The 26,367-nt window shown below is 41.8% G+C and overlaps 1 protein-coding gene and 1 pseudogene across 1 annotated transcript in view; one reads left to right on the forward strand and one right to left on the reverse strand.

The window, feature by feature from the left end:
* LOC123484447 (alkaline ceramidase 2-like) overlaps positions 1-12,806 on the reverse strand; it is a 38,721-nt gene extending 25,915 nt beyond the window's left edge. Inside the window, exons 1-2 of the mRNA XM_045214809.1 lie at positions 12,758-12,806; positions 3,968-4,109 (exon numbers count right to left, since the gene is read on the reverse strand). Of these exons, the coding sequence (XP_045070744.1) occupies positions 3,968-4,062 (95 nt within the window). The 5' untranslated portion in view covers positions 4,063-4,109; positions 12,758-12,806. The remainder of the gene's footprint in view (positions 1-3,967; positions 4,110-12,757) is intronic.
* A 9,485-nt stretch (positions 12,807-22,291) lies between these two features.
* LOC123484444 lies at positions 22,292-25,918 on the forward strand (annotated as a pseudogene).
* Positions 25,919-26,367: the final 449 nt, after the last annotated feature.

Here is a 26,367-nt window from a genome sequence, read left to right on the forward strand (position 1 = left end):
TGTCATGCCTAAGTTTGCTAATCTTGCTAATGAAAAAAAGTATTAAAGACGTTGGCAATATCAGTTGGTTTTGTGATGAATGAGCCATCTGATTCAATGAATGACATTTTTCCCAAAATTTAATTTAAGGTGCTCCAAAGCTTTTGACTATAATTCTTTATGTCATTTATCACATGATTTCTCAATTTGCAATACGTTTGCCAAATCGGTTATGCAACCAGACTTATTTGCCATTCCTTTTGCCTCATCCCTCTCAACCATACATTTCCAGCATACAGTGTTCAGCAGCGCACTCTGATGACGTACTGTAGTTGGACAGAATACAGTACTGTACCATATTTATGGAGCGCCAAAACCTTTTGACCACTAGTGGGTGCATGGTATTGTGTCCACATCACTAAGGAATTAACATGGTCCACACACACCCACACAGTCGTGAAGAGGGCATCAGGAGGCTGAAAAATTTGGCATGGGCCCTCAGATCCTCAAAAAGTTGCACCATTGAGAGCATCTTGACTGGCTGCATCACCGCTTGGTCCGGCAACTGTAAGGCACCCAACCGCAAGGCGCTACAGAATACAGCTTCAAGTGAATTGCCATGAAGAAAAGAAAAACAACAGAACAGTCTTAACAGCCAATTATTGCAGGATATCCAAGGACCTCTATACCAGGAGGTGTCCGAGGAAGGCCCAAAAAACTGTCACCTCCAACCGCCTAAGCCATAGACTGTTTTATCTGCTACCGCACAGTAAGCAGTACCAGTGCACCAAGTCTGGAACCAACAGGACCCTGAACAGATTCTGCCCCCAAGCCATGAGACTGCTAAACAAGACCGCTAAATAGCTCATCAAATGGCTACCCGGACTACCTGCATTGACCCCTTTTTGGACTTACTCTTGCACTGACTCTATGCACAAACACTGGACTCTACCCACACACTCACACCCTACATACGCCCACACACACACATAACATGCGCATACTGACGCCACGCATACACTTTCACACTCACCACATAGCCTACAGCTATTGTGTATTACATATGCCATTGCCTAGTCTCTTTACCCCTACCTATATGTACAGTGCATTCGGAAAGTATTCAGACTGCTTAACTTTTTCCACATTTTGTTACGTTACAACCTTATTCTAAAATGGATTAAATAAAAAAAGTATTAATCTACACACAATACCACATAATGACAGAGTGAAAACTGGTTTGTAGAAATGTTTGCAAATTGTAATTAATAAAACAGAAATACCTTATTTACATAAGTATTCAGACCCTTTGCTATGAGACTCGAAATTGAGCTCAGGTGCATCCTGTTTCCATTGATCATCCTTGAGATGTTTCTACAACTTGAATGGAGTCCACCTATGGTAAATTCAATTGATTGGACATGATTTGGAAAGGCACACACCTGTCTATATAAGGTCCCATAGTTGACAGTGCATGTCAGAGCAAAAGCCAAGCCATGAGGTCGAAGGAATTGTCCGTAGAGCTCAAAGACAGGATTGTGTCAAGGCACAGATCTGGGTAGGGTACCAAAAAATTCTGTAGCATTGAAGGTCCCCAAGAACACAGTGGCCTCCATCATTCTTAAATGGAAGAAGTTTGGAATCACCAAGACTCTTCCTAGAGCTGGCCGCCCGGCCAAACTGAGCAATCGGGGGAGAAGGGCCTTGATCAGGGAGGTGACCAAGAACCCGATGGTAACTCTGACAGAGCTCCAAAGCTCCTCTGTGGAGATGGGAGAACCTTCCAGAAGGACAACCATCTCTGCAGCACTACACCAAATCAGGCCTTTATGGTAGAGTGGCCAGATGGAAGCCACTCCTCAGTAAAAGGCACATGACAACCCGCTTGGAGTTTGCCAAAAGGCACCTAAAGGACTCTCAGACCAAGATTTAACTATTTGGCCTGAATGGCAAGCGTCATGTCTGGAGGAAACCTGGTCCCATCCCTACAGTGAAGCACGGTGGCAGCATCATACTGTGAGGATGTTTTTCAGCGGCAGGGACTGGGAGACTAGTCAGGATCAAAGAAAATATTAATAGTAAAGGGTCTGAATACTTATGTAAATGTGATTTCAGTTTAGTATTTTTATAACATTTGCAAAGATTTCTAAAACCTTTTCTTCATCGTTATGGGGTATTGTGTGTAGATTGATGAGGGGAAAAAAAGTCCAGTTTAATCAATTTTAGAATAAGGTTGTAACGTAACAAAAAGTGGAAAAGGTCAAGGGGTCTGAATACTTTCCGAATACAGTACCAGTCAAAAGTTTGGACACACCTACTCATTCAAGGGTTTTCTTTATTTTTACTATTTTCTACATTGCAGAATAATAGTGAAGACATCAAAACTATGAAATAATACATATGGAATAATGTAGTATCCAAAAAAGTTTTTAAAGATTTTAAAATTCTTCAAAGTAGCCACCCTTTGCCTTGATGACAGCTTTGCATACTCTTTGCATTCACTCAACCAGCTTCATGAGGTAGTCACCTGGAATGCATTACAATTAACAGGTGTGCCTTGTTAAAAGTTAATTTGTGGAATTTCTTTTCTTAATGCATTTGAGCCAATCAGTTGTGTTGTGACAAGGTAGGGGTGGTATACAGAAGATAGCCCTATTTGGTAAAAGACCAAGACCATATTATGGCAAAAACAGCTCAAATAAGCAAAGAGAAACGACAGTCCATCATTACTTTAAGACATGAAGGTTACCTCTGCTGCAGTGGATAAGTTCCTTAGAGTTAACTGCACCTCAGATTGCAGCCCAAATAAATGCTTCACAGAGTTCAAGTAACAGACATCTCAATATCAACTGTTCAGAGGAGACCGGTGAATCAGGCCTTCAGGTTGAATTGCTGCAAATAAACCACTACCAAAGGACATTAAGAAGAAGAAGAAACATGAGCAATGGACATTAGACCGGTGGACATCTGTCCTTTGGTCTGATGAGTCCAAATTTGAGATTTTTGGTTACAACTGCAGAGTAGGTGAACGGATGATCTCCGCATATGTGGTTCCCACCGTGAAGCATGGAGGAGGAGGTGTGATGGTGTGGGGGGTGCTTCGCTGGTGACACTGTCTGTGATTTATTTAGAATTCAAGGCACATTTAACCAGCATGGCTACCACAGCATTCTGCGGGACAATGACCCAACACACCTTCAGGCTGTGTAAGGGCTATTTGACCAAGAAGGAGAGTGATGGAGTGCTGCATCAGATGACCTGGCCTCCACAACCACCCGACCTCAACCCAATTGAGATGGTTTGGGATGAGTTGGACCACAGAGCAAAGGAAAAGCAGCCAACAAGTGTCAACATATGTGGGAACCCTTCAACACTGTTGGAAAAGCATTCCAGGTGAAGCTGGTTGAGAGAATGCCAAGAGTGTGCAAAGCCGTCATCAAGGCAAGGGGTGGTTACTTTGAACAATCGCAAATATAAAATATTTTGATTTGTTTAACACTTTTTGGGTTACTACATGTGTTATTTCATAGTTTTGATGTCTTCGCTATTATTCTACAACGTAGAAAATAGTTTTAAAAAACAACAACACTTGAATGAGTAGGTGTGTCCAAACTTTTGACTGGTACTGTAGCTACCTCAATTACCATCGCACTCCTGCACATCGACTCGGTACTGGTACTCCTGTATATACCCATGTTATTTTTACTCATATTCGTTATTCACTGTGTATTCATTCCTGTGTCACTATATTTATTTTAATTTTGTATCTTTAACTCTGGAAAAGGACCCATAAGTAAGCATATCACTGTTTACTGAAGCATGTGACAAATAACATTTTAATTTTATAACATGTAGTTTAATGGAACTGAAAACCAACCAGGCCCCCCAAAAGGGAGGTCTGCAGACCCTTCATATCTGCAAACATCGACGCTTAAGGGCCAAGGGGAAGGGAGTGAATTGAGGATTGAGACCAGGCAAACTGTTGACTCACCTGTCCTTCCTGAACATCTTGGGCAGGTATCTCTTGGGGAACCACATGCCGATGGCACACATGAGCACCCACAGGATGGACAACTCATCCAGCATCTGACCCAGGAAACTGAGGGTGGCATGAAAGTATGTGGAGCCAATACCTGAGGCAAGGGAGAGACACCACAAAGTTACATGCTATACAAAAACAAGGGCATACAAAATCAACACTGTGCCTTTTTAATAGGCACAACAGCTGCTCATATGTGGAGCTGTTGAGAACAGGTGTTACTGGTATACTACAGGTGGTCCTCTGTAGCTCAGCTGGTAGAGCACGGCGTTGTAACGCCAAGGTAGTGGGTTCGATCCCGGGACCACCCATACACACAAAAAAAATAATGTATGCACGCATGACTAAGTCGCTTTGGATAAAAGCGTCTGCTAAATGTCATATTATTATGAATGAAATTGCTGTAACTCCGGTCAAAAAGCAGTGACTAGGGAATAGGGTGCCATTTCAGACGCACAGGATTTACAGACGCCCAGAGCTCCTCAACTCCCTCAGACTAATTTTATTAACTTTTATCTTACTTTGTGATCAGTTTCCAAAAATGTTCCCTAATCAAATTATGGTCTTGGTTCTTTCAAAACAAGGAAACATCGCCCTCTTGCAGAAATCAAACTTATCTGATTAGTGGCAGGATGTTTTGAAACACAATTTCACCCGGAGGTCAATTGAAAACAGTGGGAGAGTTCACCTGAAACCCAGTTCTTTCCTACAGCCGTTAAGCTATCCACAGCAATTCAGTCTGACCACAAGAAATACTACTGTCTCTCAATGGAACATAAGAAAGAGAACACTGTTAATAACAATATGTTGAGCCAAAGCACAGACAAGTCAAGCACAAAGACTTAGATTTTAATGTTAAGCCACTGTTCATGTAGCTGGTCCCAGATCTGTTTGTGCTGTATAGCCAATTTACAGTATATGCCATAACAATGACAAAAAGGAGTTGGCTATACAGCACAAACAGATCTGGGACCAGGCTAAGTGGATCTCAGCTAAGGCTTGTTATAATTTCCATAGGAGCATAAGAATATTGACAAAAATGACAACAGGCCATTCAGTTCAACTGGTCTCTATATTTACAGGGTGAAGGTAGACACCCCTTGCGATCTAGATTTACATGATTAATTGAGCATGGCTTGAGATGGTGTGACAGACTGCTTGGTGCTGAAGGTCAATAAAATAAGTCAGGAATTTCCTAGGCCTATCATAATAATAATAATCAAATAATAATAATAATAATAATAATAATAACAATAATAAGCCATTTAGCAGACGCTTTTATCCAAAGCGACTTACAGTCATGTGTGCATACATTTTTACGTATGGGTGGTCCCGGGATTGAACCCACTACCCTGGCGTTACAAGCACCATGCCTACCAATTGAGCTACAGAGGACCACATCATAACTCATTATGTGAAGGAGTTTTACACTTACATATTTTAAGTGTAGTGTTTTGAAGTTTTAGTGTGAACAGACTGGTCGGTAGCCCATGGCCTCTTGTTATCAGGGTCCAACAGACACTCTATTGTATTTATCAGTGCTTGTCCAAGAGGCACCACCCGAACCTGGCAACCCCTTTAAGGAATTTCCCAGCAATCAGGACTTCTCCTTATAAATGCCCAACATGGCAACCTGTCAATCCACTCTGGGATCATCGGTAGCCATATAGCCCCTTGACATCGAACCCCACCCTTCCCCCACCTAAACTATAACCTCCCCAGATCTGAAGGAACCAGGTGTGAACAATGTGGCAAATCTCCCTTTGCCTATGGGAAGGTAAGGTAGTGCCATCTCAGATTTACCCTGTGCACTGCCTGAGGATGCCTGCGTCATAAACGTGCCCTTAGGCTACATTGGAATACATTAATCATTGAAGATTATTTATGGTGTGCTGTCCAAGCTCTTTCACCAAGGTGGAGCCATTGCCACACTGCTTGACCTATCCAGTCCCTTCAGAACTACATAGAGTGAACACAGAGGAAGTGTTTCCCATTTCTGGTCCTGGGGAACCAAAAAGTGTGCACATTTTTGTTTTTGCCCTTCGGGTCAAAAGGACCAGAATTGGGGAAAAAAATCCCCTCAGTGTTCACTGCATGCAGACACACTGGATAGGGCCTATCTAGACAGAGGAAGGAGCCAGGACACCAGGCACACAGCTCTAAATTAGATTCCAGCTCTGTGTTCCAACTCAGGTCAGAGGTGAACTCAGCTCCAGAGACTGTGTAAGGAGAGGCAGGGGTTATGCGAATTGTGGCCACTGTGCAGCTACTGTCCACTAGGCGTGTAATGCAGTATGCTATTAACTCTCTTAAACCTATTTTAATGTCTTTATAGTCATCCATTTTAGACTGCAGACTTATAGATCAGGATACATAGTTTAATATGTTGTTTGGGATTGTGGGTGATGCTGTAGATTTAGGTAACCCCACAGCCTGGACAAGAATCTGCAGTGTAGGCTTCGCAGAGACATAGCGAAATAGAAATGGCAGCTGTACATATAACTCATCCAGACCCCTTTGACTTCTCAAACATGGCAGAATGGCCCAGATGGATCAGAAGATTCGAGAGGTTTTGTCTGGCATCAGGACTGAATGCAAAACCAGAGGAATATCAGTTGAACTCTCTTATACAGTGCCTTGAGAAACTATTCACACCCCTTCAATTTTTCCACATTTTGTTGTGTTACAGCCTGAATATAAAATTGATTAAATTGAGATTTAGTTTCACTGGCCTACACACAATACCCCATAATGTCAAAGTGGAATTATGTTTTTAGAAATGTTTACAAATTCTAAAAAATGAGAAGCTGAAATGTCTTGAGTCAATAAGTATTCAACCCCTTTGTTATGGCAAGCCTAAATAAGTTCAGGAGTAAAAATGTGCTTAATAAGTTGCATGGACTTATGGACTGTGTGCAATAATTGTGTTTGACATGATTTTTGAATGACTACCTCATCTCTGTACCCCACACATTCAATTATCTATAAGGTCTCTCAGTTGAGCAGTGAATTTCAAACACAGATTCAACAAAGGCCAGGGAGGTTTTCCAATGCCTCCCTGGCCAATATATATATATACAGTGAGGGAAACAAGTATTTGATCCCCTGCTGATTTTGTACGTTGCCCACTGACAAAGAAATGATCAGTCTATAATATTAATGGTAGGTTTATTTGAACAGTGAGAGACAGAATAACAACAAAAAAATCCAGAAAAATGCATGTCAAAAATGTTATAAATTGATTTGCATTTTAAAGAGGGAAATAAGTATTTGACCCCTCTCAATCAGAAAGATTTCTGGCTCCCAGGATTTCTGGCACCTGTCCACAGAAGCAATCAATCAATCAGATTCCAAACTCTCCACCATGGTCAAGACCAAAGAGCTCTCCAAGGATGTCAGGGACAAGATTGTAGACCTACACAAGGCTGGAATGGGCTACAAGATCATCGCCAAGCAGCTTGGTGAGAAGGTGACAACAGTTGGTGCGATTATTCGCAAATGGAAGAAACAAAAGAACTGTCAATCTCCTCGGCCTGGAGCTCCATGCAATATTTCACCTCGTGGAGTTGCAATGATCATGAGAACGGTGAGGAATCAACCCAGAAATACACGGAGGATCTTGTCAATGATCTCAAGGCAGCTGGGACCATAGTCACCAAGAAAACAATTGGTAACACACTACGCCGTGAAGGACTGAAATCCTGCAGCGCCCGCAAGGTCCCCCCTGCTCAAGAAAGCACATATACATGCCCGTCTGAAGTTTGCCAATGAACATCTGAATGATTCAGAGGAGAACTGGGTGAAAGTGTTGTGGTCAGATGAGACCAAAATGGAGCTCTTTAGCATCATCAACTCAACTCGCCGTGTTCGGAGAAGGAGGAATGCTGCCTATGACCCCAAGAACACCATCCCCATCCCAAACATGGAGGTGGAAACATTATGCTTTGGGGGGTGTTTTTTCTGCTAAGGGGACAGGACAACTTCAACGCATCAATGGGACGATGGACGGGGCCAATACCGTCAAATCTTGGGTGAGAACCTCCTTCCCTCAGCCAGGGCATTGAAAATGGGTCGTGGATGGGTATTCCAGCATGACAATTACCCAAAACACATGGCCAAGGCAACAAAGGAGTGGCTCAAGAAGAAGCTCATTAAGGTCCTGGAGTGGCCTAGCCAGTCTCCAACCCTTAATCCCATAGAAAATCTGTGGAGGAAGCTGAAGGTTCGAGTTGCCAAACGTCAGCCTCGAAACCTTAATGACTTGGAGAAGATCTGCAAAGAGGAGTGGGACAAAATCCCTCCTGAGATGTGTGCAAACCTGGTGGCCAACTACAAGAAACGTCTGACCTCTGATTGCCAACAAGGGTTTTGCTACCAAGTACTAAGTCATGTTTTGCAGAGGGGTCAAATACTTATTTCCCTCATTAAAATACAAATCAATTTATAACATTTTTGACATGCGTTTTCTGGATTTTGTTGTTGTTATTCTGTCTCTCACTGTTCAAATAAACCTACCATTAAAATTATAGACTGATCATTTCTTTGTCAGTGGGCAAACGTACAAAATCAGCAGGGGATCAAATACTTTTTTCCCCTCACTGTATATATACACACTACCGTTCAAAAGTTTGGGTTCACTTAGAAATGTCCTGTTGAAAGAAAAGAATGTCCAAAAAAAAAGAGAAAAGGTTAGACATGAAGTTGAAAGAAACGATTTTAATGGAAAAGAGAACAATATATTAAAGGCTAAATGATCATTAGAAAACCCTTTGCAATTATGTTAGCACAGCTGGAAACTATTTTGCTGATTAAAGAAGCAATAAAACTGGCCTTCTTGAGACTAGTTGAGTATCTGGAGCGTCAGCAATTGTGGGTTCGATTACAGGCTCAAAATGGCCAGAAATAAATAACTTTCTTCTGAAACTCATCACTCTATTCTTGTTCTGAGAAATGAAGGCTATTTCATGCAAGAAATTGCCAAGAAACTGAAGATCTCGTACAACGCAGTGTACTACTCCCTTCACAGAACAGCGCAAACTGGCTCTAACCAGAATAGAAAAGAGGAGTGGGAGGCCCCAGTGCACAACAGAGCAAGAGGACAAATACATTACAGTGTCTAGTTTGAGCAGATGCCTCACAGGTCCTCAACTGGCAGCTTCATTAAATAGTACCCGCGAAACACCAGTCTCAACGTCAACAGTGAAGAGGCGACTCGGGATGCTGACCTTCTAGGCAGAGTTGCAAAGAAAAGCTATATCTCAGACTGCCCATCTTAATCCTTTTTATTGGCCAGTCTGAGATATGGCTTTTTCTTTGCAACTCTGCCTAGAAGGTCAGCATCCCGGAAATCCTGGTTCAGTGCTTTCAAACAGACACTGGGAGACAAATTCACCTTTCAGCAGGACAATAACCTAAAACACAAGGCCAATATACACTGGAGTTGCTTACAAGACGACATTGAATGTTCCTGAGTGGCCTAGTTACAGTTGACATTTATATCGGCTTGTAAATCTATGGCAAAACTTGAAAATGGCTGTCTAGCAATGATCAACAAACAAATTGACAGAGCTTAAAGAATTTAAAAAAGCAAATATTGTACAATCCAGGTGTGCAAAGCTCTTAGAGACTTACCCAGAAAGACTCACTGCTATAATCACTACCAAAGGTGATTCTAACATGTATTGACTTACGGGTGTAAATACTTATGTAAATTAGATATTTCTGTATTTCATTTTCAATAAATGTGCCTTTTCATTATGGGGATTGTGTGTAGATGGGGTGACAAAAAAAAAATATTTAATCAATTTTGAATTCAGGCTGTAACACAAAATGTGGAATAAGTCAAAGGGTATGAATACTTTCTGAATTACTGTATATTCTATGGGGATGCTACGATTATATTCTGGGAGCATTGCTATTGACTGATGCAGATAAAAAGTATGATGCTGTAAAAGGAGCATTTGAGAAGCACGTGTAGGAAAACAATATTATTTTTGAGAGCGCTCAATTCAACATGAGATGTCAAGATAAAGGAGAGAGAGCAGAGGCATTCATCACAGTTGTACACATCTGGCTGAGCATTGTAACTTTGGGAATGCACAAGGAAGAACTGATAAGAGAGAATTGTTGGAATAAAAGACAGGAGGCTGTCAGACTCAGAACAGCTTCAGTTAGACTCAGACGTGACACTTGCAAAGCTATTCAAAGAGTCAGACAAAGTGAAACTGTAAAGAAACAGCAAACATTACTGCACAGTAATGCAGTAGTAGGAGAAACCACAACAAATATGGACACCACCAAAGCACAATTTAATAATAGGAACAAATTCCAACAAAGTCCACAGAAACCATACAAAAGGCAAAACAAAATGAAATCCAACTGAAAAGGAGTGCAAAAGATGTGGAGGACGAGAGCATGGATGGAAGGACTGTGAGTGCAGAAAGTGGAGGCTGAGTGCAGAAAGTGTCGCAAACGGGACATTATGCAGCAGTCTGTCGTTCTGTCAAGTTGTACACAAAGTCACAGCCCAGCACCGAATCACAAGACTTTGCTTTCCTAGGTTTATTGTCCTCACAAGGTACACAGCTGTGGATGGAGAAAATGTATCTGAATGGGGAAATCATCAGCTTCAAACTCAACACAGGAGCAGCTGTGACAGCCATACCAGAGAAATACTTCAAACAACAACAAGATGGCAGTCTGGTGAGACCAACCAAGATGCTATACGGGCCGGGGCTAAATCTGCTTGACGTGAAAGGCTGCTGTAAGAGCAAGCTGATAATAAAAAGGGTACAGCACAGAACAAGAGGTGTACATCGTAGCAGGACTGACACAACCACTCATAGGCATACCAGCCATAGAGGCCCTACAGTTACTGCACAGAATCCATCTTTCCAGGACTGGGGAAACTCCCAAGATTCATACAAGATAGAGCTTAAAGATGGAGCCACACCCTGTGCTCTTTCAGCACCACGACGTGTTCCGCTCAAGAGAAAAAGTTTATGAAGAACTGGGCAGGATGGAGAACATGGATGTCATAACAAAGTGACAGAGCCCACAGAATGGTGCTCCGGAATGGTGGTCGCCCCCAAAAGCGAATGGAGACATAAGAGTGTGTTTTGACCTCACACCTCATGATATCATGAGCAGAAAACCCAATTAATCTCCATCGTTATTGAAGTTGATGGGTCATTTAGACCAAACCTTTGATATAGCCAATCATTTCAATTACTATTTCTCCAGTAAAGTGGACAAACTGAGAAGTGAAATGACAACATTGAACAGTGAACCATCATATCTGTATATTGAAGATCTAATAATGAAAGAGAAGGATTTCCGTTTGAATTTGGCAAGTTTTTTGTGGAAGAGGTGGAAAAACGGTTGTTATCCATCAATAATGATAAGCCACCAGGTACAGACAACCCAGAAGGGAAACTATTGAGAATGGTAGCAGACTGTATTGCCACCCATATTTGCCATGTCTTTTACCAAAGCCTAAAGGATTGTCTGTCCACAGGCGTGGAAGGAAGCTAAAGTAATTCCACTACCAAACAATAGTAAAACATCCTTCTGCTGGCTCTAATAGCCAATCAGTTTGCTGCCTGTTCTTAGTAAACTGATGATGACTGATGATTGGCTAAATGAAATTGATAATAAGATTATAGTTGTATTGTTAGATTTCAGTGCAGCCTTTGATGTTATTGATCAAAATATGTATATTAAAAAACTAACTTGTTAGGGATTTACATCACCTGCCATCACATGGTTGGAGAGTTACTCAATGGAAGCTACTCTAACATGAGATATGTACAGTGTGGTATCCTCAGGGCAGTTGTCTTGGGATATTACTCTTCTCTATTTTTACAAAGTAATGCCAAATGTCTTACAAAAGCAGCTAAAATGACTATGTATGCTGATGATTGTACACTCTACACTTAAGCACCTACAGCCGGAGTATCCAGAAGATAGCCATATTTGGTAAAATACCAAGTCCATATTATGGCAAGAACAGCTCAAATAAGCAAAGAGAAACGAAAGTCATTACTTTTAAGACACGAAGGTCAGTCAATACGGGAAGTTTCTTCAAGTGCAGTAGCAAAAACCATCAAGCGCTATGATGAAACTGGTTCTCATGAGGACCGCCACAGAAATGGAAGACCCAGAGTCTTGGTCAGGAGGTTTTCAAGAACCCGATGGTCACTCTGACAGAGGGAAAGATGAACAGAGAGATCCTTGATGAAAACCTGCTCCAGAGCGCTCAGGACCTCAGACTGGGGCGAAGGTTCACCTTCCAACAGGAGAACAACCCTAAGCACACAGACAAGACAACGCAAGAGTGGCTTCAGGACAAGTCTCTGAAGGTCCTTGAGTGGCCCAGCCAGAGCACGGACTTGAACCCGATCGAGAAATAGCTGTGCAGTGATCCAACCTGACAGAGCTTAAGAGGATCTGCAGAGAAGAATGGGAGAAACTCCCCCAAATACAGGTGTGTAAAGCTTGTAAAGGCCATACCCAAGAAGACTAATCACTGCCAAAGGTGCTTCAACAAAGTACTGAGTAAAAGGTCTGAATACTTATGTAAATGTGATATTTCTGTGCTCATAATATTTAGAGCACCTTTTCCTCAGACGAAACCTATAAGTATGAGTGCTCTTAAAATAAGATTAGGTTCAGGCCACACACAAAATCAAAGCAGAGGCGAGTAACTGAAGGAATCATCATGCTTTGTCAAAACAACTTCACCAATCACAACCAGTAGAATCCAAATGAGATATATTCCACTGTTGAAATGTGTTGCAGGCAAGGAACAAGACACATTAATATTGGCGGTAAAACAAAAAAACAAGATGTTGCTGATCCGAAATGAAGAAAAAAATGAAGGGAATGAAAATGTGAGCAGAATTGTAGGCAAGCAAGTGATATGTTTGTTACAAATACAATACACACATCCATTAATTTCACTCTGTATTTCAACAGATTTTGGGATCTTTAGGAACACATAGCCATAGTATGGATATGAATACAAGGAGTAGGCCTAGGCCTATTGAACAATATGAAAATGTTTAATCTAAATCCCAATATGTTTTCTTGATAGGCAACAAAAAGAACTCTGTACTGATAGTAGCTGACAGCTGTTGAACCAGATATGAGGTGCCAATGCGCCTGTGTTCTTTACCCCCTTTCTATGTCCTAAAAATCAAACTGTTCAACAGTGAGGAGTGTCGACTACCAATCTGGGGTAGTAACATTCAAACGAAATCCCAATAGACTAAATAAAGGGAAGCAGTCATGCAGAAAAGCAAGGGCATTCCATTACCAAATATTGAAACAAAGGCACTAAGCAATGGCTGTCATAAAACATATTACAATATTGTCTTAAAGATAAATGACTAACCGTGTTATAAAACTCTGCAATACTAGGTAAATAAGGTAATTGCCTTCACACCAGTCCACCTCGGAGCTACCAGCTTGCAGTTGGTCCCTAAACATAGGATTAGTCATGTCTCGACTAGTTCTAGTAGCGGACAGACTCGCAGTCACTATTGAGATAAAGCAGTCGACGATCTAATCAGGTGGACCGCTAGATGATCAATTACTAGAATTTGAGACACGTAGTTGTATACAAAGTGCATCCAAATTCAATCGCATTTTATATCACCGATATATCCCAATGCAAGATTGTCGTGCAACCCTGCTCTCAACAAAGTGGGAGAGTCTGTCTTCCTTTTCTTCTTCTTCTTCGATGAGGTTTAACGGCAGTTGGCATCCAATATGTTGCATTACCGCCACCACTAGACTGGAGTACAACTCCCTTTTATTTTGCTTGAAAAAATAAAATAAAGAAATACCCTACCATCTAACACCACACTCACAAATTCAAAAACAATTTAATCAACAAAAAACAATAAAGAAATGAACACCACCCTACTCCCCTATTATTATTTTTGTATTTCTACCTCATGCCCTCAACCTGAAAGGATGGGACATCACCACTTAACACACCCTGTAACTCTTCTGATGTCAAGTCTCGCACCCAAATACCCCTGCAGCTGCCACCATAACCTCAATTTTCTTTGACTTACGTTCCATCCCCTGCAGTACAATTAATAACCATTGCTATAAATGCTACAAATCCAATCTTACTTTGAAACATATATCACTTGTTGGCCTATCCCTCTGTACTGGTACATATCTACTACTCTCACCACTCCTCCCCCTTGACCCATCTTCCTCTACTTTCTTCACTGCCTCAGCATATGACAACTTCTTCACTACTCTTACCCTGGAAACCTCAACCTGCCTCTCTAGCACGTGACATTTGACCCCAGCCCCATGGGCACCCCTACAATTAGCACATACCACTACTTTCCCCAATGCTGCACATTCCTTTGTCTCATGCCCTTCTGCACCACTTCTCACACCTTGGAACCTCCCTCCTACACACTGCTGCCACATGCCCATAAGTTTGACACCTGTAACATCGTAATGTATTCGGCACATAAGCTCGTACAGGATAACTTTATATCCTAATCTTCACATTGTTGGGCAACCTACCACCTCCAATACTTCACCTCATTCACTTCCATTTCTCCTCCTGTCTTCAACTCACTCCGCTTACATTTTCTACCATTCTACCTTTAACAAACCTTCTCCCTTTTCCCGCAGATTTTATCTTAGACCTCCTCTGCCTCTCTTTTCCTCCATTCCTCCCTCCGTAATCCAAGTATACGTCTCTTACGATAATACCGTACTTCACCTAACATACATCTTGTTCTTGTTTTCTAAAGGGACGGCATTTACTAGGCTCTCCAACCAAACATTTGTCTAACGTTACTTCCACCATACTCCTGGTTTGCACCAGGGGACTCGGCATCCCTACAACGTTTCTCGAGATGTTTTCCCCTTTTGCAGTCCCAAAACGTATTTCCATTGTTTATTTCTCGACCACCCAATTAATCACTCAGGACAAACATCAACACAGGCACCTGGGTGTTAAAGTGAGTGCCAGAGTGCGTAATTCTGCTTCTTCTTCTTCTTCTTCTTGGGATTTGGTTGGTGGATCGCATCCAACTTCTAGGTGCATACACCGCCACCTACTGTACTGGAGTGTGATGCCATCACGGCCTACATACATCACATTCTTGGCCACAATAATGCAAAATTGGGGAAAAGTGAAAATTACCTCGACCACCTATTAGCCCTCCAAAAAAAAAAAACACCCATTCCACTATTTAACCCTACCTAGTCCTACTCCCAGACCAATGGTCTGAGAGGACATATCACTACCACTCAACACCCCTGCAGCTGTTCTGTAGTAGAATCCTCGCAATCCCAAGTACTTCTGCCGCTGACACTACAACCTCTATTTTCTGACTGATTAATTTTGCAGTACAATTAACAACAGGTATGTACAGTGTTGCTTCCGTCCCTCTCCTCGCCCCTACTGAGCTTGAACCAGAGACCCTCTGCACACATCGACAACAGTCACCCTCGAAGCACCATTACCCCGCTCCACAAAGACCACGCCTTGCAGAAAGGGAAACAACTACTCTCAAGGTCTCAGAGCGAGTGACGTCACCGATTGAAACGCTTACTAGGTGCACCGCTAATGTAGCTAGCCATTCACACCGGTTACAAATACATTCTAAAAAGCCCACCTTACTGAAGCACATATTCTTCCCATCACTCTCTCTTGACCTCTGCCTACTCAGGAATCTCTCAGGATCCTCACCCTGACCCATCCTTCTCTACCACTCTATTCACTGCTTCGTATACTACACTTTCTGTGCAAGCACTCAATCTGCCTTTCTTTCACCGGACACCTCCGATCTCCAGCCCCATGATCACCCCCCACAACAAACACACACAACTTTCTACACCGATACTTACCACACATTCCTTCGCCTCATGCCCTCCTGCACACTTATCACATATCACATCTAGGCATCTTGCTGCAATATGCCCATAACCTTGGACACCAAAAAACACTGTAATATTTTCAGTACATGAACTCTCACTGGATAACTGACACTTCCTACCTTGACCTTATCGGTAACGACTGCATCAAAACTCAGCATGACAGATAATGTCTCTCATCTCCCCAACGGATCTAACGTTTCATCAAGCAGCGGGCATCACAGACATCAGGAATCTTCCATTTCAACTGCTCCTCCTCAATACTTAATGCCACCCCTGTTATCACTCCTTTCAACAGCACCCTGCTCTGGAGAGCAAAGCACGTCAAAATTCTTCTCCCTAATCTCGTAATCCGGAGCGCTCTCCCTCTGGGACTGAGGAAACACAATAAATCATCACGAGTCCACTCCGAGATACCTTCACCAACTCAACAGTCCCCAACTTCTCCTCCACCCAACTGACACCACATATAGATCAACCAAACAGCAAGGATCCACGTTCTCTCTACAAATCTCACTCCCACTGGACCAATATCATCCTTGGGACGAGGTCCGAACTCGTGATCCTCACTGCAGGTAGTTTCATCTCTGAACTACTGGAGCACGTATCCCCATTTTTGCATTTGACGCCCACCTCCTCACCTCACTACCTCCCTCTACACTCAACCTCTTCTCAGCAGTCATCACTGCACCTGCCACTACTTTTAATTCATCCTCACTCTCGTCCTGTCCCATTTCCTCCTCAAGCAATTCCAAAAGTTCTGTGCGATTCCATATTAACTCAATAAATATTCCATGTCTCTCCTTTTTTTTCTTCTCCATCATCTTCTCGTTCACCAGATCTTTCAGAAGGCCTATGCAATCCCCCCACTCCATGTTCTATTCAGCACATATGTTCCACTTTCTTCCTTATTTGCTTTTCCGCACCTCCCCACCGTGGCTTTCGCCCAACTACTCTCTCTGGTCTGATCTCATTATTACTGAAACAGGATACAAGTGGAAAATATAAAGATCCAGTCCATTTACAAAATTGGAGGCCCCTTACACTTCAGTGTTGTGATGCAAAAATCCTAGCAAAAATGTATAGCGCATATAATTAAAAAAGGTATTGTCGGATATTATTCATTCATTCATTCTAATCAGACAGGTTTTTTACATGGAAGATACATTGGAGATAATATAAGGCAAGTATTGGAAACAATAGAACACTATGGAAAATATGGGGAAACCAGGCCTGCTATTAAGCAGATTCGAAAAAGGCATTTAATAAAGTTCGATGGGGTTTCTATATAAATGCCTGGAGCATTTCAATTTTTGGAGAATCTCTTTATAAAATGGGTCAAAATCTATGTATAGTAACCCTAGGTGTAAAATAGTAAATAATGGCTATTTCTCAGAAAGTTTTAAACTGTCAAGAGGGAGTGAAACAAGGTTGTCCACTATCGGCATATCTATTTATTGTGGCCATCGAGATGTTAGCTATTAAAATCAGATCCAATAATAATATCAGAGGACTAGAAATACAGGGCTTAAAAAAGAAAGGTGTCATTGTACGCAGATGATTCATGTTTTCTTTTTAGATCCACAACTAGAATCCTCCACAGCCTCATAGAGGATCTAGATACATTTTCCAACCTCTCTGGATTAAAACCAAATTATGACAAATGTACTATATTACGTATTGGATCACTAAAAAATACAATTTTTACATTACTATGTAGTTTACCAATAGAATGGTCTGATGGTGATGTAGAGCGGCAGGTAGCTTAGTGGGTAAGAGCGTTGTGCAGTAACCGAAAGGTCGATGGTTCTAATCCCCGAGCCGACTATGTGAAAAATCTGTCGATGTGCCTATAAGCAAGGCACTTAACCCTAATTGCTCCTGTAAGTCGCTCTGGATAAGAGCGTCTGCTAAATGACTAAAATGTAAATGTAGATATACCGGAATACATATCCCAAAGGAAATAAATGATCTCACTTCAATAAATTATAATAGAAAGTTAGTAAAATAGATAAGATCTTACTACCATGGAAAGGAAAATACCTGTCAATTTGTGGAAAAATAACCTGATTAACTCTTTAGTATTATCCCAGTTTACCTATTTGTTATGGTCTTGCCTACGCTAGCAAACAGTTTTTTAAATTATATGAGAAAAAAAATATTCAATTTTATTTGGAACGGCAAGCCAGACAAAATTAAAAGAGCATATTTATATAATGAATATGAATTCGGAGGACAGAAATTATTAAATATTAAAGCATTAGACCTATCACTGCTTAAAATCTTCAGTCATCCAAAAAGTTATACTTAAATCCGAACTGGTTCTCAAGCAAATTAGTAAGATTGTCTCACCCACTGTTCAAGAAAGGCCTTTTTCCCTTTATTCAGATTACAACCTCTCACTTTCAGTTATTTGAAAAGGAAATAATCTCCCAAATGTCACTATTTCTAAAACAAGCCATAGAAAGTTGGTTGCAATTTCAATTTAATCCTCCAGAAACGACAGAATAAATAATGCAACAAATATTGTGGTCAAATTCAAATATACTAATTGACAAAAAAACCTTTATTTTTTTGACAGGAATGTTAAAAAAGGTATAATCTTCGTAAATGATATCATGGTAGGACTGGTGGAGTTATGTCGACATGCAGCTAACAAAAACATATGGAAATGTCTGCTCTACCCAAAATTACAACCAAATAATTGCAGCCTCAATAAAAGGGAGAGAGGAAAGTTGAAGGGGGAGAAAGCAAGGAACTTGTCTGTCGGCCTTGCATTAAAGAACATAATTGGTTAAGGGAAAACTGGATAAATAAAAAAGTATATCAGTTTCACTTAAGGACCAAAGGATTGACAGCCGTCCCATATAGATTGCAAAATAGTGGGGAAGAGATCTTGACGTACCGATCCATGGCATAGTGTTTATGAACTGACACCGCAAAAGCGACACCGGATTCAAATTAGAATCTTTCAATTTAAATTATTATATAAAATTCTTGCTACCAATAGAATGTTATTTATATGGGGGGATACAATCTTCCCAGCTCTGCAGATTTTGCTGTGAAGAGATATAATCATTAGATCATTTGTTTTGGTTCTGTCCATTTGTAGCTTGTTTTTGGACACAGGTCCAGGAATGGCTAAAGGATTGCAATATTTACCTGGAACTAACGTTGCAGATAGCATTACTGGGTGATCTGAAAAGTCATAGTCAATCAATCAATAATATAATAATACTTTTAGCAAAAATGTTTATTTTTAATTCACAATCTGTAGAAGCAAATGAGAATAGAAAGGTTCAGAACTTTTGTAAAACATCACAGTACGGGTTGAAATATATATGGCAAATAGAAATCCTATATGGATGGTGTTAAGAGATAGATGGGAGGTATTGAATAGAGTTGAAGGATGGGACTAATAACAAATAACAACAAATAATAACAAAGATAGCTAATAATGTAAGCATACTGTGTCCATAATAAGTATATAGGTTGTATGTTGGAGCTTGGGAAAGAGGCCAGTTAGAAAGATATGGCATTTAGAAGCAAACCGGATGGACATCATGAAAATGATCGGAGAGGTTGAGAGTAGAAGAAGTTCAGGAGCAAAAAAATAAATAAATATATATATATATATATATATATATATATATATATATATATATATATAGATATAGAATATTGTAAAAGTAACTCTGTCCATAAGGTGTAGATAGTAAGTATAGACCGAAGTAGAGGCCTGGGCGTTGTTGTTCACTAATTTACTCCAAGTAGGGAAAGGATGGTGGGGTAGAAAAGTAATAAAGGGGAATATATATATAAAAAATAAAAATAAACACTGGGGGATTGGAAGGATGCAGACAATTACATTGATAGAAGATGCAATCTATCTGCAATATTAAGCTGATCCATCCCCCCCAAAAAAAATAAAAAAAAAGATGTAATTTTTTTTTTAAATACCTCTCTTCACCGCTGTAATTCTTATTCTTCTATGATATAATGGCGGTCCACAAACCAATGTTAAAGGTGCATGCCGCAACCTACTGTGCTGGAGTGTGTGGTCAATCACGGTTTACACTAATTCCCATACCTAACTCAGTACTTGAGAAAATAAAAAGAGCCCTACTAACTTCTAATAGACCCTCCCCCATCCCCAAAATCCCTTCCAAACCCCCAACCCCAATGACCCTACATGATCTTCCCCCTCTCTTCAACATACTTGCAACAATATAACAACACATGCTCCACCGTTTCATGGACCATACAGTCCAGACACAAACCATTCACATGCCTGCCAACCAGATGTAATGACGAGTTCAATGTACAATGTCCTAAGCACCTTTCTTTGGAGGGCATATAAATGGGCTCAGAGTCCCATCTCTTCTGCCACACATCTATCAAAATGGCTCTGATCTTACATTTAGCCTCCCTCTCTACCAGTGGAACATTAATATAAACGATATATTTTGGCTAACTTGGTCCACAATTTCATTCGCTGTAATTCTTCTTCTACTCTTCTTCTTCTTCTTCTTCTTCTTCTTCTTCTGTGGATTTTCTTTTTAAGATTTCCTTAGCATTTCACCAATCTTGGCTCTTCCACCCCATTATCCATAAATCCACCTTTCCGTCCCATGTTTCTGGCACTGAAGTGTGCTGTAATCTCTGGTTGGCCTACCCTTGAATACAGCAACAAATTGTAACACATGCGTGATGATGCACAAGTATACTTTTCCAGACAGACTAAAATTATGAAATCATGAATGTAGAATCGTACAGTATATTGAAAGGCATATAGCTGACAATAAAGAAAGATTACATACCTTGTTTGTACAGTCATTGGAGGGGAATATGGGGATATTAGAGACCAGGTTCAGTGACATTAAAAATATTTAAACAGAATCAAATCACATTTTATTTGCCACATGGCCGAATACAACAGGTGTAGACATTACAGTGAAATGCGTATTACAAGCCCTTAACCAACAATGCAAATAGTCTGCGTAGCATGATTATCTGTTCAGAGTCTTATGGCTGGGGTAGAAGCTGTTAAGAAGCCTTGGACCTAGACTTGGCGCTCCGATACGCTTGCAGTGTGGTAAGCAGAGAGAACAGTCTATGACTAAGGTGGCTGGAGTCTTTGATCATTTTTAGGGCCTTCCTCTGACTACCGCCCGGTATAAAGGTCCTGGATGGTGGGCAGCTGGCCCAGTGATGTACTGGGCCGTACGCACTACCCCTCTGAAGTGACTCTGCGGTCGGAGGCCGAGCAGTTGCCATGCCAGGCGGGTGATGCAACCAGTCAGGATGCTCTCAATGGTGCAGCTGTAGAACTTTTTGAGGATCTGAGAACCATGCCGAATCTTTTCAGTCTCCTGAGGGGGAATAAGCTTTGTCGTGCCCTCTTCATGACTATCTTGGTGTGTTTGGACCATGATAGTTTGTTGTGATGTTGGTGAAGCTCTCAATCTGTTCCACTACAGCCCGTCGGTGAAATGGGGTGTGCTCAGTCCTCTTTTTCCCTGTAGTCCACAATCATCTCCTTTCTCTTGATCACGTTGGGGGAGAGGTTGTTATCCTGCTGGCACCACACGGCCAGGTCTCATCGTTGTCGGTGATCAGGCCTACCACTGTTGTGTCGTCTGCAAACTAATGATGGTGTTGGAGTTGTGCCTGCCATGCAGTCATGGGTGAACAGGGAGTGGAGGGACCTGAGTGACGCACCTGAGGGGGTCCCGTGTTGAGGATCAGCATGGCAGATGTGTTGTTGCTCTACCCCCACCACCTGGGGGGTCCGTCAGGAAGTCCAGGATCCAGTTGCAGAGGGAGGTGGTTAGTCCCTTGGTCCTTAGCTTAGTGATGAGCTTTGAGGGCACTATGGGTGTGGAACAGCTGAGCTGTAGTTAATGAATAGCATTTCACGTAGGTGTTCCTCTTGTCCAGGTTGGAAAGGGCATGGAGTGCAAAAGAGATTGCATCACCTGTGGATCTGTCAGGGGCGGTATGCAAAATTGGAGTGGGTCTAGGGTTTCTGGATGATGGTGTTGATGTGAGCCATGACTAGCCTTCAAAGCACTTCATGGCTACAGATGTAAGTGCTACCCGGTCGTAGTCATTGAGGCAGGTTATAGTGTTCTTGGGCAAACATTTACACGTTTCATTTAGGAGTATTCAATGAATGTTGCCATTACATTTAGTGCATGCAGTTTTAAATGCTGATGAATGATTCATATGAGAAAAAACGCAACGTTGTAACTTCATCACGTGTTATCGCGATAGCTCATGACGCCTACATGTGAGACAGCGAGGCGAACATCCGGTCTCTTTTTGGTGGCGGAGTGTTGTCGAGTCAGTTTTTACAACATGAAGGTAAGAGAAGTAAATTCAACTAATATTTAAAATAACTAATCTCTCCAACTGTTAATGTCCAGGCTGAATTGAAGGTAGTCCATTCCAATATTATAAAACCGTATCTCGGTTTGTCTGATATTGCATTGTCTTTTAGATGCATGTTGATTTTTGTTGGTAATAGTTGGCTAGCTAGCTAGCTATGGCTGTTTACAACGTTAGTAAGTGAACCTGAAAATATGTCCGCCTCCTGAGAGAAATGCATGTCGCTTGGCGTCTTTCCAGTAGAACCGCAAAACAAAGTATCTCTCTCTGTGTTTTTAAGGTGGGATACGAACATTACCTGATGTGGGTTTGTTCCACACATCCATATTTCGCCAATGAGTTACAAGTTTCGTTAGTTACAACGTAGTCATTATCAAGCGCCGCTTCCAAGCCAGCTAGTCCAACATCGGTAAACCAGCTACTTTAACTACTGGTTCCGTGTCTTAACTGCGTGTCATTGATCGTTCAAATAGTGTAGCTGCCGGATTCACGTGCATCCCGTGTTCTGTATAACTAATCTTGTTTCTAGGAAACTAACGAGTTAAACCAATTGCATCAACTAGTTAACATACTAGTAGTATCTGCCACATTGCTAGCATCCCGTGTATAGCTGCATCATGTTGCACTCAATTCAGCTGTCTCACCATACTGACTTGTTTTGGTTAGGCTCCACACCGCTTATTAGTTAATTGGATCAACTCATCTAAAGTTTGTTATGGATGGGTAGCTTCAGGTGAAAGGTGATAGTCCGATAGCAAGCAACTGCCTGATGTACATTTGGCCAAGTCATTCTCAACTAGGGTAGTTTACTACATCTGGTCAATCTACAACACACTGGATCTACCGTATATCTGTCTCTATCAGCTGAATATCTCGTTTTCCTGCCACCGGCTGTCAGAAGCTGATTGAGGTTGATGATGAGCGCCAAGCTGCGAACATTCTACGAGAAACGTATGGCCACAGAAGTGGCTGCTGATCCCTGGGAGATGATGGAAGGTAAGCCAGTCACTAAGAAAGCAGCTCAAAGCATTCAGACATTAACATCATTTAGCAGACGGGTCTTATCCAGGAGTTGACTTACAAATTGGTGCATTCACCTTATAGCCAGTGGGATAACCACTTTACAATGTTTTTTTTTTTTTTTTTGGGGGTAGAATAGGATTATTTATCCTATCCCAGGTATTCCTCGAAGAGGTGGGGTTTGAGTAGGACCACAAATGTCTCCGGAAGGTGGTGGGAGTGACTCCGCATGTCCTAGCGTCTGAGGGAGCTAACTTATGACCAGACCCTGCTGGTTAAGTTTTTTTTAATAGTTCAATTAGTTTGTCCCAAACTCAAGTGATTGTGGTCTTCACTATTACGCGCAAGCTCGTATTGACTAAGCTTTGGGTAATTTTGGAATTGTCAATTTAATGCCAGTGTGTCTTTGAAACAGAAGCGTTGATACTGCATCGTGTTCGTTTCGAACATGATCTCCCACACCTTAGTAAATGTCTGTTGTGATCAATGGGTCCTTGTACAGAGCAAGTTTTTTTAGCAATCTTAGCTCATCTCTCCCAGGGCTAATGGTGCGACAGCGGAGAAACGAGTATCAAGCATGGGGCTTCCCCCATGAAGCAGGGTGTGCTGACCCTTGGCCGTGTGTGCTTGCTACTTGCTAGGGGCCATTTTCCTGTTACCGCCCCGCCGGGATAGGAGAGCGCAAACGCAAGTCTGTCCGTGGCTGCATCGTTGATGCCAACCTCTGTGTGCTGAACTTGGTTATCATCAAGAAAGGTATGAGTTGTAAACAGAGCGGTGGTAATGATTTTCTCTGCTTGCTCCTTTAGTAGACCCTTTCTGGCTGATCTGTAGCCTCCAAAGGGGGACAGTGTTGTGCTACGGAAACATGCAGAGCTGCTTTACCAGATGCAACCTGACACCTCTGACCATGGCTGGTTGAACTGCAATGCCTCTCCCAATCCTTTCCCTGGCCTTTAACATGGGTTATTTTTTTAGAAAGGTGATACATTTTTTTGTTAAACCTTTATTTTGACAGAAAGTCCACTGAGACTAGGTCTTTTTAATTTAGCCCCATACAGATGAGTCCTGCATAAATACATCAAAGTCATACAGTATAAGATTACAAAACATATTAAGGAAAACAAAGACGTGCCTGGTTTCACAACTGTGTACCATTGAAACCAACCAGAAACATCCTCTAGTACTGTTCTGCTCCCCAGTTGCCAGCGCTTGGATGTGGTTAACCATTTTGGTGGTGATTCTTGTATAGTGTTTTGAGTCTAGTGTCTTGACACTTTTCCTGCATCCCAGGCGCGAGGAAGGACATCCCGGCCTGACCGACAGCACCGTGCCCCGCCGCTTTGGGACCCAAGAGGGCCAGCAAGATCCGGAAGCTCTTCAAACTGGCCAAGGAGGACGATGTCAGGCAGTACGTTGTGAGGAGACTGACTAAAGAAGGTGAGGCCAACACTGCTTCTAATGGTCCTGTTAATCGAATGGATCGGTAAAGAGCTTAGCACATTTGTGTGGCGCTTGTAAACTCTTGACAGCGTGATTTTATTTTGAAAACTAATATTTCTGCTTGCCAAATTGTTCGAGAGTTATTGTCTGGCACACCAGTAGACCCTTTCTGGCTGGTCGTAGCCGGGGACAGTGCTGTGCCACAGAAACTGCAGAGCTGCTTTACCAGATGCAACCCGACCCTCTGACCAGTGGCTGGTTGAACTGCAATGCCTCCCCAATAAGTTGCCATTCAATAAGTAGCATAGCACCAAATCAGATTCGAGGCAAGTTGATACATTTGTATGACATCTTTCTTTCATGTGAACATTGTAGTCCCAAATTAGTCGATACGCACAAAACAGTCAAACTACTAAAACATTCGAATACGGCTAGAATGAATAACGGCTACAACTATCACTAAGCTGGACCATACATTCCATAAACATTGAAACCCTTAACTATTTTCCCCATGTGCACAGACTTTGTAGTAAATGCCACTGATAACACCTCTCCTCCCTGCCTTTTCCAGGTAAGAAGCCCAGGACCAAGGCTCCCAGGATCCAGAGGCTGGTGACACCCGTGTGTGCAGCACAAGCGGTCGCCGCATTGCCCTGAAGAAACAGCGACCCAGAAAAACAAGGAGGAGGCTTCTGAGACGCAAGCTGCTGGCCAAGAGGATGAAGGTAACGAAAGGGAGACCACTAAGGCATTTGGCTGTAATATTAGTCATTATCTGTTATGTCCCAATGAATTGCCCTGAATGCGAATACCAATTACTTCAAGTTCCTACGATTGCTGAGCGAATTGATGGTGTTGCAAGTTCTCATAAAATGGTTAATCAAATATTACAAATAATTGAAATGTCCATAGGTACAAAATCCTGCATGAAGTGTACAATATTGCCATTGAGTAACTTGTGAGTCCGTAGGGAAGACTAATAAATCATCCTTGTTTGCAGGAGGCAAGGGAGAAGCGCCAGGAACAGATCGCCAAAAGACGCCCCGCTCTCTCATCCTTAGGGCCTCCACATCCAAGTCTGAGTCCAGCCAGAAGTGGAAATGTGGAATTGAATAAAAAAAATGTTTTGCTGTTTCTGGTGTTTGTATTCAGTGTTTCATGCATCAAACAATGTCCATGCCTGAAACAAACATCCTGGTTGTATTTCTATTGATCCTTGTCGCATACCTAAGAGGCTCCATGGCTCCCAAAACTATTACATAATTGGTGAACACTAAAATCTGTCAAAGGTGTGTAGAGAACAAGACAGATTTGTTTTAATGATTGCCACAGACCAAACGGCAATTGTAAATGTAACTGCTATTTAAGGCAGTCTCTGATCTGGAGGATTCTCATTAAACAGAGACCATCCTTTGGATGACAGGGTAATGAAACAAAGACAACTGTTGACATCTACCATGCTGATGTGCCTGAAGCAGGGACCAGACCAACTAGGAAAACATTAACTTATAAACTAAATAGCAGATTCTCTTTTCCGTTAAACTAAAGTTGTCCGCCACCTTAATGCATCAAATAGTCCTGCA

Source organism: Coregonus clupeaformis, unplaced genomic scaffold (assembly GCF_020615455.1).
Source record: "Coregonus clupeaformis isolate EN_2021a unplaced genomic scaffold, ASM2061545v1 scaf0319, whole genome shotgun sequence".
In the NCBI taxonomy this organism is placed as follows: Eukaryota; Metazoa; Chordata; class Actinopteri; order Salmoniformes; family Salmonidae; genus Coregonus; species Coregonus clupeaformis.